The sequence below is a fragment of the Engystomops pustulosus genome, chromosome 5 (genome assembly GCF_040894005.1).
Source record: "Engystomops pustulosus chromosome 5, aEngPut4.maternal, whole genome shotgun sequence".
Taxonomy (NCBI): Eukaryota; Metazoa; Chordata; class Amphibia; order Anura; family Leptodactylidae; genus Engystomops; species Engystomops pustulosus.
Window position 1 is genome coordinate 50565123 of NC_092415.1, and position 16636 is coordinate 50581758.

Consider the following 16636-nt stretch of genomic DNA (forward strand, 5'->3'; position numbering starts at 1 on the left):
CGCGTATCTCCCGACAAGTAAGCAGATGTGCCGAACATCTGTAATCTATTCTGCACTGTGTTCTGCACTGTGTTTTTATCTTAAATGATCCTGTGGTCACTGTGTTCACTGTGTTCACTGGTTTTATTCTATTCTTCACTGTTCTTCACATCTGCTAAATTGTCGGGAGATAATATACGCGCGGAACAGTGAAGAATAGATCGCAGATGTTTGCAAATTATCAGAAGACATTATTTTTCAATTAAATAACACATTTTAATCCCAAATCATGGTCCCTTTGAAAACTGCTTGAGTCTCCCATTGAAACGCGCGTCAAAAATGCGCCGAAAACGCAAAAACAACGCTAACAACACGCGCGTGAAAAACGCAAAAACGCAAATTACTCCAAGGAAAAATGGAACAAAAACGCAGCCAAAACGTCAGTTTTTCACGCATTGCACCCTGACGTGAAACGCAACGCTAGTGTGCAAGAGGCCTAAGTGTACCACGTCATGCTTGGTGGAGTGCAGAGTCTCCTGGTTTGTGATTGGCTCTGTTTCTGGCCGCCAAAAATCAAAACGGCGGGAGATGCCATTTTCTCGAGCTGGCGAAATATTCGTCTGAGCAACGATCAGTTGCATCAAGCTCGGACGAGTATGTTCGCTCATCTCTAATCTGCACTCCTTTGCCAATAAGCCCCATCTTTTTAAAATGTCAAAATCTCTAAAATATTCTGAAAATGTGGCACATAAAATGGGGGCACAAATCACCTCACTATCCTAGCACTTTTGCTTTACTTTATATTTCCCTGAATACTTTTCTTTTCCATATGGACGATGACGCTGATGTATGGGATAATATTTTCTGTGGTAAAATCTGGTGAAGAAAAAAAAACGCAATAACAATCTAAACCAATGTGAACCCGGCCTGAGGCGTCTGCTGGTGCCTTGAAATGGAAAGAATACAGGTAACGCCTCGGCCATGATGTTACATGGTTCCGGAAGCTGCAGACACAAAGACCAGACGTGTCACACAGACAGCCCCAGCCCCCGCTCGGGTTACCGCCAGGACAAGCTGTGCGCACGACCATGCACCGCACTGCACTACATAACAGCTTATTATACAGTCCCCGCCCATCTTACTGACGTCACCGCACTCGGCCTGGAATTGCCGCGCTCCGATTGGTGGACGCGGTAGCCGGTCACGTTGCTACACTGTTTACATCCTCTCAGCTGTTCACCCCCCACAGCTTCCCAGAGTGCACCGCGCACATCAAAACAAATAACCAGTCCCGGTGCTCAGGCCTGTCTGCCCCTCCGTACCCGCTGTCACCGATACACGCGGAGACCGGGCGGAGGCTGCACGCCGCGGTGTACGCGCTGGGCCGGCCTCTCATGGTGAGTTGTTGGGATGGTGAGCAGCTTCTCTCGGTGTGGAGTTAGTGAGATCCAGCGGCGATCACTCCTCCCCCTCCTACAGCTTGTGGCGCAGATGATGATCCGGGTCTGATGGCGCCTCCAAACTTTCCTCCTAGCACCAGGCACTGGCCCTGCCCTAAGGAGCCGCGATCAGACGGTGACGTCATAAGTGTTTTAGGTGCCCGCAGTCATGTGACGTAACGTATGTGTGACTGATGTGTACATAGAGCTGTGCCCCTGAGCGACCAATCAGGCAGCAGCTCTCATCTCCTCTTATATGTGAGCAGGGATCTGATTGGGTGTAGTGGCCTCCACTTTTCTTGGCTCTGTTCACACATGTAATGGACACTTACACTGCAGGAGGATTCAGAGCAGAACTAAAGTGTAACATCCATCCAGCCATTAAACGCTACCTAGTGCTGTAGTTTATGTGCTGGCATTGGGTCCAGTTCAAGGCAGATCTAGAACAGAATTCTGCTTTCTGTTACAAATAAATGTAATAATGCGGATGGAAACTGGTTTCAATGGGCGCCCTATGTAGAGCATGGTGGATAATGTGCTGATCGGCGGGCGTCCGGCCGCTATTACCACACTGATCATGTGAACAAGGCCCAAATGTATAAAGATGGAGATGCATTAGCCTGGGGATTATACCTCCACACCCCTGTGTATATATATTCGGCCTAGATTAGGTTAGTCCCTCCCACATGGATATGCAGGCAGATTATCACCATCGAGTGCTGTCAGTGAAAATCTCTCCTGACCCAAACCACTGATCCTACAATGTACTCCGCATGTGATCAGAGGTGCGGGATGTGGGATCCAGCGCACACACAGCAAATTTCACTGACTGCACTCACTAGTGGGCAAGAGGCCCAAGAATCAGGCATGTGGAATGTCAAAATACTTCCCCCAAAATTTAGTAATGGAACTGATCCAAAATCTAGATTTCACATAGATGATGAATCGTTTGCAGCATACTCATTGTTCTAGACACAATGGACTTTGGACCAATTACTTGTCAGATTAGTCAGGTGAAGCACAATTCCAGGACAGGACTCCTTCACCCTAGTAAATATGCCAACATTGTAATAGTTAGTGGCAATATTGTTACTCTAATGTCTTATTTTAGCTGTATATGTATCCACGATCTGTAAAACGCTGCAGAATATATAAGATTATATATAAATAAAGTTTTATTATTATTATGATGATACAGTTCAGGGCTGATGATTGGCTGTCAGACAGTAACGCCTTGGAGCACATTTATCAAAACATGTACACCTGAAGTAGGCACAATTCCTAGCACACAGCCCACTCTATGCCAAGCAGGCTTTGAGAGGAGTTAAAGGAAACCTACCATTTGATTTGATGCATTATGAAGCAAACATATCGTGAGAATGCTGTAGCTACACTGGTGCAGGATCATATCCTGGTTAATCCCTGAGCTGAGTGGATTTGCTGAAAAAACAAAAACTAATCAACCTGAGCTGGATGACTCATACACAGCAAGGGGATGGTGCAGTGATTGATTACAGGCGGTCCCCTACTTAAGGACACCCGACTTACAGACAACCCATAGTTACAGACAGACCCCTTTGCCCACTGTGACCTCTGGTGAAGCTCTCTGGATGCTTTAAAATAGTCCCAGGCTGCAATAATCAGCTTAAAATTGTCTGTAATGAAGCTTTATTGATAATCCTTGGTCCTATTACAGCAAAAAAATTTGAAACTCCAATTGTCACTGGGGCAAAAAAAAAAAATTGTCGGGAACTACAATGATAAAATATACAGTTTCGACTTACATACAAATTCAACTTAAGAACAAACCTACAGTCCCTATCTTGTATGTAACCCGGGGACTGCCTGTACTTCTGTCTGTCAGGCCCAACACAGTGATTACGTCTCAGATTAGGGATTAAACAAGATATGATTCTGTATCAGTGTAGCTACAGCATTCTCAAGGTATGTTTGGTTCACATACATGAAATCAAATGGTAGATTTTCTAAAGGGGGCATGGGGGTCGGCAAAGTGGGCCAGCGTTGCTCGTCTATGTCCTATGCACAATCTATAGCTTCTGCCAGTGCAGCCTATGGCGTAATTTTACTCCAGGCCAGGCCTTGCTTAGAGACTGCTGTGGAGCAAGTGTACTTGGCGCAATACACTGGGGCACTTAACTACAGTGTATGATAAATGTGCCCCCATGTGTCTTATTTCACAATGATGAAGAACCCCCCCAATCCCTCTCCACTTCTCTTTGCTCAGTCCTTGAAGTCCTACTAGTTCACACTCTTGATTTCTGGGACTGAGACTTTATAATGGACTTTCCCAATCCTTGTGTCTTTTCTACCTTTAAAAAGAACCTGTCAGTAGCTCCACTGATTGTGTCATAGGTGGTATTATTTCTGTAGTTTTCATCAGTCCAAAGCAATTCACCAAGATCCACCCACCTGTAGATTGAATAATGGGTATAACTTCAGGGTGGTTTTAGTAGCAAATAAGGTTCTTAACTGTCACATGGACATCCTTGCCCCATCCTTCTGACAGAGATAATAACCCGGGAGGGTGATGAGTGGAGCAGCACTTGTTAAGAGGATGCAGATAATTGGAGTTGAAGATGGTGTTGAAAAACTGTTCTGAATAGACTTTTTTTTTGTAATAAAAATGCACTGAATCTGTCGATAATTTTGACGGTAGCTCAATTATCCTGAAATTCCAGTTTGATAATAATTTGGTTCAAAGTGGATTTCTGGGCTCTCCAGAGAGGTGGAGCCTTTGGGGAACAAAATAAATATAAAATATCATAAAAATAAAATACTCAATATGCTCAAGCTACAGCAGACTCCAAGGACAGGGAATCTGTCAGCAGGAATTATCCTAAAAATGAAAACCTTTCCTTATCCTTGTATGGCCCAGTGTGAAGGCAGCATCCAGAAAATCAGCTTGTTATATGGGAAATTAGTTACAGAGGCTGAGAACTGCAGTTGGCCCATGAATTACAGGAAAGGGAGCGTTTTGGGGTGGAAAAGTTAACTTATCGCTGAGCTACCTCTATTACTCTAGACAGATAATTTGCATATCACTTCAGTATTGATTTTCTGGATTATGACACCACACTGGCCATAAACGGAACATAAGGTGAAAGGTTTTTATAATCTGTTTTATAAGTTACAGGCAGTGGTTTATTAGGTAAGTGACTTCAGGTTTATTTAAAGGGAACCTGAGCATTTATGAGAACAGAGATAAGAGCTGAGAATTAGTCTTGAGATTTTCACCCTGAGGGTTTAATCACAAGCTGCGGCAGTTCAGTTTCTGTACAATGTTACAGGTGAAGTAAGTTTTCCTGTGGCCAAGCAAGTGGAATTTAGACGGCAAGCAGTTGGAGCACTAAGTGGACTGTCACCTTGCTGGACCTCCCTCGCCTGAGAAAAGCAGTTTGAAAACTCTGAGGAAAATTGCAGATTAAAAATATTTAGAAAAATAGCAATAATCATAATTCCCCAGAAGATAAACTTCCTTGAAAGTTTAGTGTTATCAGCTAGTCAATCAGCCCACAAGAAAGTCCAGTATTGTGTAAGGAAGCTTCCTGTTTTACAGTAATCTATTAATTTAGAGCAGTGATGGCAAATCTTTTGAAGACAGAGTGCCCAAGCTACAACCAAAACCCACTTATATTTCACAAAGTGTCAACATGACAATTTAAGCAGTAACTTATTGATCCCTGCTGTATGACATGTTTTAATTGTATTGGTGCCCTGAGTTCACCAAAACATTAGAAAGATGGAGAAATTTGGATTGTAGCTTCCCTCCAGTGTCCCCTGAAGAAGAAGAATCAGGGGATCCAGACCAGGAGCTCCAATGACAATCCATCTCTATCCACACCTTCTTGTTCCTCCTGTAGTTCTGGCAGCCAAGGATGTCGCTTTAAATGGCACTGAGCATGGCGCGTCCTGGGCTGTATTGGACCACAGGAGAAAGCTTTGAGTCATATCTGGGAAACTCTGTGTTGGGGTGAAGGCCTGGGTGCCCACAGACACAGTGCCACCACTGTTTTAGAGAAAATTCAGGTTTCATTTTTTTATGCCTTATTGCTTCTTGGTGCATCTGTTTTTTTCTTATTTTATGCCATCTTTCTACTGAAGTGAATAATTCTGTAAAGAGAGCATATTAGTAATTGTATAATCATGTATGTATTTATAAAATATGTGATGATGATATATTGTAATTGTCATTGTATCCCTCTGATGGGATAAAAATTAAATAAAAAGGGTAAAAAAAAAGTGTATTGGGTGGTTTAGGCAATATAGAAGAGGGAAAATTGCACTGGGCAAATGGCTCTGTCCCTGGTGCACCAAGGAGTTAATATGTTTAATTAAGGCCTCATTCAGACGAACGTGTGCTTGCTGCTCACCCCTCCACTGTCCATAGAGAACCGAAGGGCCGGCGCCATAACACGGCGAAATATAGGGCATGACCTATATTTCTCTGTGCATGGTCATGGTATGGTGAGATAACATGTGCTCATTGCACCTTGATCAGATGCCATAGGCGACAATAGGGACCATTATCTGTGGCCGGATATATTGTTCCCCGTTACGTTCATCTGAATGCACCCAAAGAATGACAGATTCCCTTGGCATCAGGAGAGGTGTGAAGAGCTTATAAAACGACCTGTATGATACTGCTCAGCTGGTAGGGTCCTCATATATAACAGAATAATGATTTGGTTACCAGTGCCTAAACCGCCCTAAACTGTGACACTGAAAAGAATCTACACACCATGTTGTCAAGATCTCATGTTTATTTGTAATACAGGCGGTTCCCTACTTAAGAACACTCGACTTACATACGCCCCCTAGTTACAAACGGACCTCTGGATATTGGTAATTTAATGTACTTTAATCCTAGGCTACAATGATCAGCTGTAACAGTTATCAAATGTGCCTGTAATGAAGCTTTAGTGTTAATATTGATTCTTATGACAACCCAACATTTTTAAAATCCAAAAAAGTTCTGGCTGGGATTACAATGATAAAATATACAGTTTCGACTTACATACAAACTCAACTTAAGAACAAGCCTACAGACCCTATCTTGTATGTAACCCGGGGACTGCCTGTACTTTTATAGTGTAACTAGACTTGTGGTTATGTGACGTGAAGAAAGAAGAACTTTATGTTACCGTATTTTATAGTCCATTAATGCATTACATAATCTATGGGGAAGTCCTGTGACCTGAAGAACATATCTGTACTTGTGTATACTTCTCTTATTGAGACCGATGTGTCCCTGGAGAATTTTAGGAAATGTTCACATGATTCACAATCAAAGGCGGAAAAATCAATAGCTGAATCTTTAGTGCTTTTGCAAGAGATGAGAAAATGCAGGGATTTCCAAATAGCGCTGTACAGTGCAGGATACATAACTTTTTTTTAAAAGTGTTACTGCTGAGCTTATCCATAGACGTAAAGTGTTGGACAGGGGCCTCCTTTTTGTCTCAATCTGATCATTAAATGTTGTATGCTGTGTATAACACCGGATCGAAAGACATGGCACTACACTACATCATCCTGCTCTCTCCTTATGAGCGACATATAGGTTTCACGGTATGAGGGATGGATGCAACAGTATTGCATCCATCCACGGCCTCAACTGTACTTGTAAGGACCGTTACATCACTGAAAATTGGCAATAACCACTAACTGGCCTCTACTGATCAATCCTCCTACTATCAGGAGGGAGGGGAGGAACAGAACTACAATGTTCATGCAGTGGTGTACTGTCTAGCCCTCCATTGCAAGGGTAGGACAGGTATCCACCGACTTCTCCTAACATACAAGGTTACGTGAATATAGCCTTATATGAATTCTGTAGGTGCCAAAATACTATCCCACCTTCATAACTCCTAGGATAGGATGCATGTGTCACATGATGACAGAATTAGACCACATGGACAGTATAGGAACATAGGTCTGCATAGGGGCTGTGTTCCCACATCTGACTACATTAATACAGTCCACAGACGAACAGTAAACTGCTGTAAATGGTCTGTAATAACATTGTAGGCTCCAGAAACTGGATATTTATTTGTGATCCTTGTAATACCACTCCTTAAAATACTGTCTCAGTGAGTGCACTTCCAGGCAGAGCTGCACTTCACATATCCAGTCATGTAGTTCTATAAATAAATCATTTGGGTCAGAGGTGTTGATCCTGATGTCTGCTGTTTAGCAGGGTCCATCTGTTTAAGTTCTATTCACGCTTCTGTTATATTTTTAATACATTTGCTCTATTTTTTTTTACCTTTAAAAGAACCAATCTGTTTGAAATTATTAAATGCTTGTTGTGAACAAATTCTTTAGGGGAAATTTATCAAGACTTTTACAGCAGTTTTTTGCTGTACAAGTCTTGAAATAATCGCAATTATAAGCCAGTAATCACGTCAGACCATCATCACGTCAGGTAGGCATGAAGAGGGGCGTGGTGAGCAATGGCATTCCTACTCCACACCCACTGGTAACAACCGCGGTTGGTGCTGGCACTGATCACGGATGCTACCATTTGAATTACTTTGGCAAAGAGGGCCACCATCTTGGATTCAGTCATCGTCACCGTGAGGTCATCGTGGGCGGCAAATGGTTCCCATGACAGAAGGGGGTCTATACTTGACTTCTTGGCCTGTCATTCAGCCTAATATGAATGACAAAAGGATAAAATGAAAAACGATCCCTAGAACTGCTATAAAAATAAACCAAAAAAAAAAAAATGCTAGGAATTATCCCTGTGTCCCCAAATGCCCAATCTATCAAAATATAAAAATGGTTATTCCCAGCGGTGAACCCCATAACAGAAAATAGAGCGCCTGAACGCCCGAACCACTTTTTGAGATTTCATCGCGCATAAAAATGTAATAAAATGTGATCAAAAGGTTGTACGCTCCACAAAATAGCAACAAGGAAAATGTCTTAACATCTCACAAAAAATGACGCCTTACACAAGTCTGTACGCCGTAGTATGAAATTATTTGCGTCAGAACAAAATACATTTAAAAAAATTAAACCTTTTCTATTTAACCCCTTCCCGACGGGCGCTGTAATAGTACAGCGGGCATCGGGTTCAGGGGCATGGAGAGGGCTCATAGGCTGAGCCCTCTCCATAGCCGGTAAGTCTTTGCTGCATATTCCAGCTAACACTTACCAGTAACACCCACGATCATTGCTAGCAATTGGTGCTCCCATGACATTTAATTCCTGCTTTCCAGTACATGGCATGAAATAGTAAATACCATCACTATGAAGTACAATTTCTTACACAGAGAACAAGACATCACACAGCTCTTTACGTGTAAAAATAATAAAGGGCCAGGTCCTTAAGGGGTTAAACATAATATGTATAATATGCCTATATAATTTTCTCATCCCTGTGATTGTACCAATGCAAGGGATTTTTGATGTGAGTTGTAGAACTACCACTGCTCTAATGCTGCATTCACATGATGTGGTTCATCCAGGACAGTAGAGATGCTGGCAGTTCAGACGTGTTGAGAAATTCAGCTGACGTGTATACTGTGTTTCCCAGTTTGAATGGGTCCTTTGCTGCCAGTTTAGACCTAAGCTAAGGCCTCATTTACATGGCAGTGTGTGTCATCAGTAATTTTCATCCTGTATTTAAAACCAAAAAGGGTAAAAAAAAACACAATAGATAATTTTTCGGCTCTTTCATATTTGTAATTCAAACCTAGAAGTGGAAAGCAAATACTGATGGAAAATACTGCCGGAATACTACTAGTAGTGTAGATTTGGAGAGCCATGGATAGCAGAAGAAGAGTGAAGAAATCAGGCGATAGCTTTTTGAGGCTAACTGAGTATATTTGATGGTGAGCTTTCGAGAATACTAGTTCTCTTTGTCAGACATGATGTTCTGCATGAAACAGAAAATTCACAGCATTTTATACACACTAGGCAGTAAACAACCGAAGATATAAAAAAAAACTGCAGAATGATATACAGGCAGTCTCCGGGTTACATACAAGATAGATTCTGTAGGTTTGTTCTTAAGTTGAATTTGTATGTATACTTTATTATTGTAGCCCCAGCCAAATTTTTTTTGGTCTCTGTGACAATTGGATTTTAAAAATGTTGGATTGTCATTAGAACCAGGATTTACAATAAATCTTCATTACAGACACCAGTGATAACTCTGAGTCTAGGGTCCATCTGTCTCTGTCAATGTGTCCTCTGTCAGCTCAAGGTAGCAAGCAGACGATATTTATGAAGACCAATGAAATGCCCTGGTAAATTTAGCAGGATGCAAACCAAGGAAACCCTTTCTGAACCAAGAAACCATTTTCCCTCAGAACAGATGTAGATTAGGGACCCCTTTCCCCTCCAGAGCAGATGTGTAATAGAGGAGACCTTCCATGGAGGAGACGTATAATAGTAGAGACAGCCCCTACCCCCCATGGAGCAGACATGGAGGAGACCACCTCATTCCCTAAGGCCTCATTCCCATGGTTGTGTTCTTGCCGAGGCTGGATCCTGGGCGAGCACAGGGCAGGAAGGGGGAGGGGTGAATACTCTTCACCACTCCTCCCTCCATAGGCAGACAAGCGATCACGCTGCAAATCTGACAAAGTATAGGACAAGTCCTATACTTTGCAGTGCGGCCGCCCGAATTGGTGATCGTGCGGATTATGCACAGTGTGCTCACCGCGCCGTGACCGGTAGCCTTAGAGATCTATAGGGGCCGTGATCATTGCGCCCAGTACGGCCAGGTGAATAAGCCCTTACACTGTTTTAGTAATACTCCCTTTATTTCAACATAGACTGACTTACTCCTGTGTTTGTACTGGACTGTGGAGATCCTAGGAGTCAGACTTGGATGGATAAACAGAGGGTTGGAATTATATCTGTGAAATGATGTATTTTTTTAACTGTGTTATTTTCTTTACCCTGAGTATATTTAAGAATCTTGTCTTTGTGGGAATATCCCTTTAAAACAGGGAAGAAGTACTGTAATGTGAAATCCATGTGCTTTCAAAATAATAAAAAGTTAAACTATCAGAATGAAAAATAGCTTTTTCAATGAGTTTCATCTTTCTATTATGTCAGTATCCTCCCCTGGAGTGGCTTAGTGCTGTTATATTTCAGTCTTTGAAACCCAACCCATTCCATCTTGTCTCCTCTGCAGGGTACAGTAGGTTCTCTGATGACCCGCTAGAAGTGACCTCACAAGTGGCTGCACCTTCTTCTGCACTTCTGCAGCAGACAGAAGATGGGAGGAGCCGTGAGCGCTGGGGAAGACAATGATGACTTGATTGACAACCTAAAGGAAGCCCAGTATATACGCACTGAAAAGGTAGAACAGGCCTTCCGAGCAATTGATCGGGGGGAATATTACCTGGAAGGATACAGGGACAATGCTTACAAAGACCTGGCTTGGAAACATGGCAACATTCACTTATCTGCACCCTGCATCTATTCAGAAGTCATGGAGGCACTGAAACTTCAACCTGGATTGTCTTTCCTTAACCTTGGAAGTGGAACTGGATACTTAAGCACAATGGTGGGCTTAATTCTAGGTAAACCATTTTCTTCAGTTTCTATAAATTCTGATATGGTGTATACAAGCAGGAAAGCTAGTAGGGAATGTCCATGGATTACCACCATGTCTTTTTCACTCCAACATTCCCAGCTAATCTCTTAATATACCTAGAAACTAGTCACAGCCTGTTATTTTCTTCAACAAAGCCGAATCCTTTGTAAATTAATGGCATTAGATGATACAAGATTGCATATTGCTTTATTAATGTATTCAGTTATTTCCTTTAGTGCAGCCAAAATCTTACCAGTCAGCTCTGTGGTCGTATGTAGGCTACTTCTCAGGCTGTGTTCACACGTGGCGATAACATTGTCTTTTTAAATGTAATACAACAGCCGAGGAGAGATTTGTCTAATTACATTGTGTTAACATTTGTGTTTACAAAACTTGAAAACGCACATGTTAACTAAATGTTAATGTGATGTAAGTATTTAAAAAGCAACATGTGGCTACCCATTTGTGCTCCTTTACAACTCCTCCCTCCTGCTCCTTCAGAGGTTTCAGCCTGATGAGCTGACATCAGTAGGGGAGGGAGGAGCTGTACAGGTCCAAAGCAAAGCCCACCCCCTGGGACTACACAAAGGATTCTGTCAGGGTGCAAGGTAAAGTGTAACACACAATTATATTGTAATGTAAATGCTTAGAGAAAGCAGAATGAAATATTTGCATTGCAGGTGTGATAGGCTTCTGCAACCTGTCTTTAGTGAAAATGAGGTCCCCGGTGACAGGTTCCCTTTAATTATTGTTTAGGTCTCAAATCATATGGGTTTAGGTAGGATTGACCCCTCATGTGCTTGAATTGGAGTTCAAAACACAATTCAATCGCATTGTATGTATGTGCCCGTCGGATGCTTTAAGAGGCCCAAGCACCTTGATGTATCCCTTTGGTCTCGCTGGCGTTTGATAAATCTCCCTCATAATCTCAATCTCTGTGTGTATTTTGGTTGGGGCAATCGGGAGGTAATAAATTGTATTATTTGATTGGGGACAATATTACCTGCAAGGATACAGGGACAATGCTTACAAAGACCTGGCACACTGCATCTCTTCAGAAGTCAGAGGCAGAAACTTCAGCCTGGATTGGCCTAGTAAGTGGGACAACGTGTTGTGACAATACTTGGGACATGTTAATAAAAGCCATTGCAGCTGCTAAGGCAGATAACCTATAACCTCTTATGTAACAGTTCTCTATTTCAGATACATTCCTGTGTATTGCTTAGCAGACAGACTGCTGAAGTGTGTAGCAAGAAAATGACGTACAGCATCACCAGTTTTCAATGGTTAATTTCTACATCTGTATTATTCCCCCCCATTTAGGCTACAAATAAAATTAAATGGAAAAAATGTGTCCCTGTAATGTGCTGACGAGTGTTGCGTGAACCTGAGGAAGTTTATATTGGATGAGTTCGGCTGAACTTCGAACAAAAGTTCAGGCAGCTGTACTTGACCCAAACCCCATTGGAATTCAGGGGGACCAGAACTTTGTGATCCCAAATTTGCTGTAAAATGAGGGTTGTAAGGGGTAGAGGGCTGAAGATTAAAGGTTATAACGGAATAATTTGCTACAATAAAATTTGACATAACAAATTTAGAACAAGATAATTTTAAAACAAGTGTCCAAGAGGTCCAGGGGAGGAGGAGAAGGAGGTGATGTCGCAGTGTACGTGGAAAAGTTGTGGACTATGGGTATACACACTGAGTTACTGTCACTATGCCATAAGATGCTATGGGTATATACATGTAGTTACTGTTGCTGCACTACAAGATGGTATTGATATGCATACACAGTTACTGTCACTGTGCTATGAGTGTGTATATCCATTCCATGTTAGTTGCTGTTATTGCGCTGTAAGTCGCTATGAGTATAAACACGCAGTTACTGTCATTGAGCTATAAGACACTATAGGTATACACAGCAGTTACAGTCAATGCACTCTACAAAGGTATAGGTATACACACACAATTAGTTTCCCTGTCCTGAAAAGGGCAGTGAATTAAAATTTCTATGTCCCTCTATATAGCAGCCTCCTCTTCCTAGCTGCCCTGAATAGAGCCAATTATTAAATGTTTCTATGTCCCTGTTTGATGGTCCCTATCTCCTCTCCCTATTTCTATCCTAGCTGTATCCAGAAGGGGCATGTGATCCTGCCCGCAGGTCTGCTCATCACTACGGTTATTTTTCTTAAAGGGGTATTCCGGGAATATAAACTTCTTCTGATACAAAAACCCATGATGCTAAATGAATGTAAACAAAACTCAATGTCATTAGTCACAAATTGGAGTTTAAATAGTTTGATTTTATGATTCACAAAATTTTATGGCCTCTCTAAAATATGCAGAGTTATCACGAAGATGGCAGCCTTTGGAAACTACAAGTCCCTTGATCCCCTAGTTCTCAGTAACTCCTCCTCCCTCTTATGCTCTGCTCCCAGTGATGATGTAACAGACTGTTCTGCTCTGTTACCATAGTAATGATGTGTAACTGCCATCATGGCACATCACCACAACACCGGCCATACAGGATACACTGAAACCAACCAACCGACTACAGCCAAACGTAGTGAAGATCACATGATCTGCCCAGGCAGATGCAGGACATGTGATATGGACATGTGACCAGCGGCCATCTTCTGCCCTTTGTCTTATCTGCTTGGAGGAAATCAACGGACTGATTAAAGCCCCAGTAGCATTTTAATTCTTCATTACAGTGTATATCCACAGCATTTTTCTGCTAAGGGGAGCAACATTTTAAATAACTAATTACATATTAGCTTATATTTTAAGGACCCATTTGTATATAAATTATGCTGTTTCCTGGAATACCCATTTAAGGAAAATCTTGGATGGAGTCAAGCTTTTGCATTCTTTAGGTCCCTATACGCATTAGAGAAAATCTTTTCGATTGAATGTGAATAGAGACCTCTAGACTTTCTCCAGAGGAAAGTTTAAAACTGTTAAATTTCAATGCCCTTTCCCTGTTTCCCCCTGGAGGTATCCAGTGCTCTCCAGTCACAAACACACAGTTGTCCAAGGAAATTTACGTGTGGCCTGATTTGCCTCCTATTTAAGGGTGTTCTGTTATTATTACATAATCTTAGTTCTTCACATGACCAGTATTATCACTTGGCCCACATTTATCTAAAGTAGTGCACGCTACACCATGAAGTTTGCCTCACTAATGTGCATGGTGCGCCAGATTATCGGATTCTGGCACACGGTCTCCATTAATCTGGCGCTTCCTGGACTGTACACCAAGTTTTTATGCACCTTTAACAGGTCGTGCAACACAATTCTGTCGAGTTGCAGTAATAAATGTGGGGCACGGTCCAAGTTGGCACCGGAAAGCACCATTAGGTGCAGAATTTTGGGCTGCTGCAGGCACGCAAAACTGCTGCAGTCACTTTATAGATACATGTGCAAGCAGTTTGCATGTTCTTTTCAGTGCAGACAGAAAACTGGTAGAACCACATAATTAAATGTGTGCTATTGACTGTTCTTTCCTATGAGAAATCCTGGAATCTCAGTCGGCACCATCCACCTCTATTACACAATTCTGCCTTTCTCACACGGTTCTGGCACTACATGTTTTCTGAGAGGCTGGCATACAGTCTACATCTTCTCCCACATACAACTAGTAAGCTTATGTGGAACGCTGGGTTATGACTCCTAGAACAGCAGGATTTGAGGGGGTGTTTGATAGACACATTTAGCACCCACTTATTTTGTGCTTTCACAGTATTACAAGATGTCCATACTTCATAGTGACAGATTTGATTCATACCGAACGTTTCATGTTTTTTTTTTTTTTTTCAAATATATAAATTCGGGGATATCTACCATTTGACGGCGCTCGTATGGTTGCCCCGCCGCTGCATTTTCGTAGCGTGATGCATAAATCGGCCGCCCACGGTCCTCCTTCAGGCCCCCTCATCTCCCACTGGCGTGAAGGTGGGGCAAATAATGACTTATCTGACATGGTGCAGAGGCCCTGATAAATATGCCCCATTGTGAAGGAGGGAATCAAATGGCAACTTCAGTAACAATCCAGGTAACTTTCATTTCTTTCCAAAACTGTTTACCAAAACAGAATAGCTTGCTTCAGCATATAACATAACAAAACACAGTCCTTGTAAATAGGCTTCACTCAGTTCTTTGCTAGGTTGTGTATCTAACCATCAGCCTGACCAGACACATTCACTTACCTGGTTCTGCGCGATCCCGGATCCGGAGTGTCTGCTGGAATTCACATCTGCTGCAATTCAAGAAGATCGTGTGCCCAATATCCTGCATGTGTCACTTCCCCACTCGGGTCTGCTGGAGTTCACCTTCTCCTTCCCGGGGGAATGTAAGTGCTTAGCTTGTGACACTAATTTAAATGTTAAATCCCGCGCTTATTCCGAATCCAATTCGATATCCCCCATTTCTGTCGCGTGAAAGGCACCGTCGATGCACCAAAATCCAATCACGTGCGACACAATCCCTGACTCAATCCGTGAAAAGTCAGGAAAAAAACTACACAAATGCGGCCGCGGGACTCTTAGTAAATAATCCCCAATGTCACGATGTCCAGCTTTGCAGGCAGAATAGCATACTCCCAGACTACAAAAACACACCACCCAGCTCCTCTGAGCTTCTGGCTTTATCTGTTGGCCAAAACCTGGCCTGGATAAGTGGGAGTAGTTACCGACCCTGCTCTGCAAGAAGCAGCTACTGTATAACACATAAAAAAATGTCTGAAACATTAAGATTTCTGACCAAATAATAACCAGCTCACTTCAATGAGACCAAGCACCTCCATGACACTAATATGCCATCAATAATGGCCCCTTGTACCTTCTCACAATATATATAATAAAATCAATTACAGAAAACAATCTTTCAACTTACTTTGAGACATCTGCAATGATCTGCATAGTGACTGGCTGAGTATTTTGCATTCTTTGAGAAGACCAACCTGTACACCACGTTTCTATGTAATTTCATGTGGTCGCTGTATTTAATAGGAATATTTCTTATTTCAATTTTTATTTTCCAAAAAGTAAAACAGATTGTTAAAAGCCGGAACATAGCACATTAGCAAAATTGGATAGTTAAGGCACGTTGTGATATATGGCTGTGCAAAACCTATAGAGTAAACGGCCACAGTACAGATAAATGTCCAGTTGCCTAAGTCTTGAAAAGGGCACACATAGACATTAATAGTGTTGTCTCCAAACAGGTTCCACTATGTAGGGAAGTAACATATCGCAATAGGAACATCACTGACAAATCAATAGATCTCATGATAAAAACAGAAGGAAGGAAGTCAAGGTCTAGACTTCAGGAACATTGCACCAAAATCACCACTTAACAGGTCCCAAGAGGACTAAAATGCATTAAACAGGTCTGTACGGTTGTGTAGGGTGGCTGAGAGGTGTCAACAGGTCTAAAGATGAATGGGGGAACTACACGTTTCCAGAACAAGGGGTCTGGAAATGTTTCTTAGCAGCTGATAAAATATGAAGGAATAATTTAGTTCTATGGTTGCCCAGTCCCTGTGGAGGCAAGCCTAAGAGATAAGCCCAACCATCTTATGGCATGTTGACTTTAAGTACTGTCTGTAAGGAAAACATATACCGTATATACTCGTGTATAAGCC

The 16636-nt window shown here is 42.1% G+C and overlaps 1 protein-coding gene across 1 annotated transcript in view; it reads left to right on the forward strand.

Annotated features, from left to right (window-relative positions):
* Positions 1–1158: 1158 nt before the first annotated feature.
* The window catches only part of PCMTD1 (protein-L-isoaspartate (D-aspartate) O-methyltransferase domain containing 1), a 31828-nt gene continuing 16350 nt past the window's right edge, over positions 1159–16636 (forward strand). The window contains exons 1-2 of the mRNA XM_072151932.1: positions 1159–1376; positions 10588–10978. Coding sequence (XP_072008033.1) covers positions 10672–10978 — 307 coding nt within the window. The 5' untranslated portion in view covers positions 1159–1376; positions 10588–10671. The remainder of the gene's footprint in view (positions 1377–10587; positions 10979–16636) is intronic.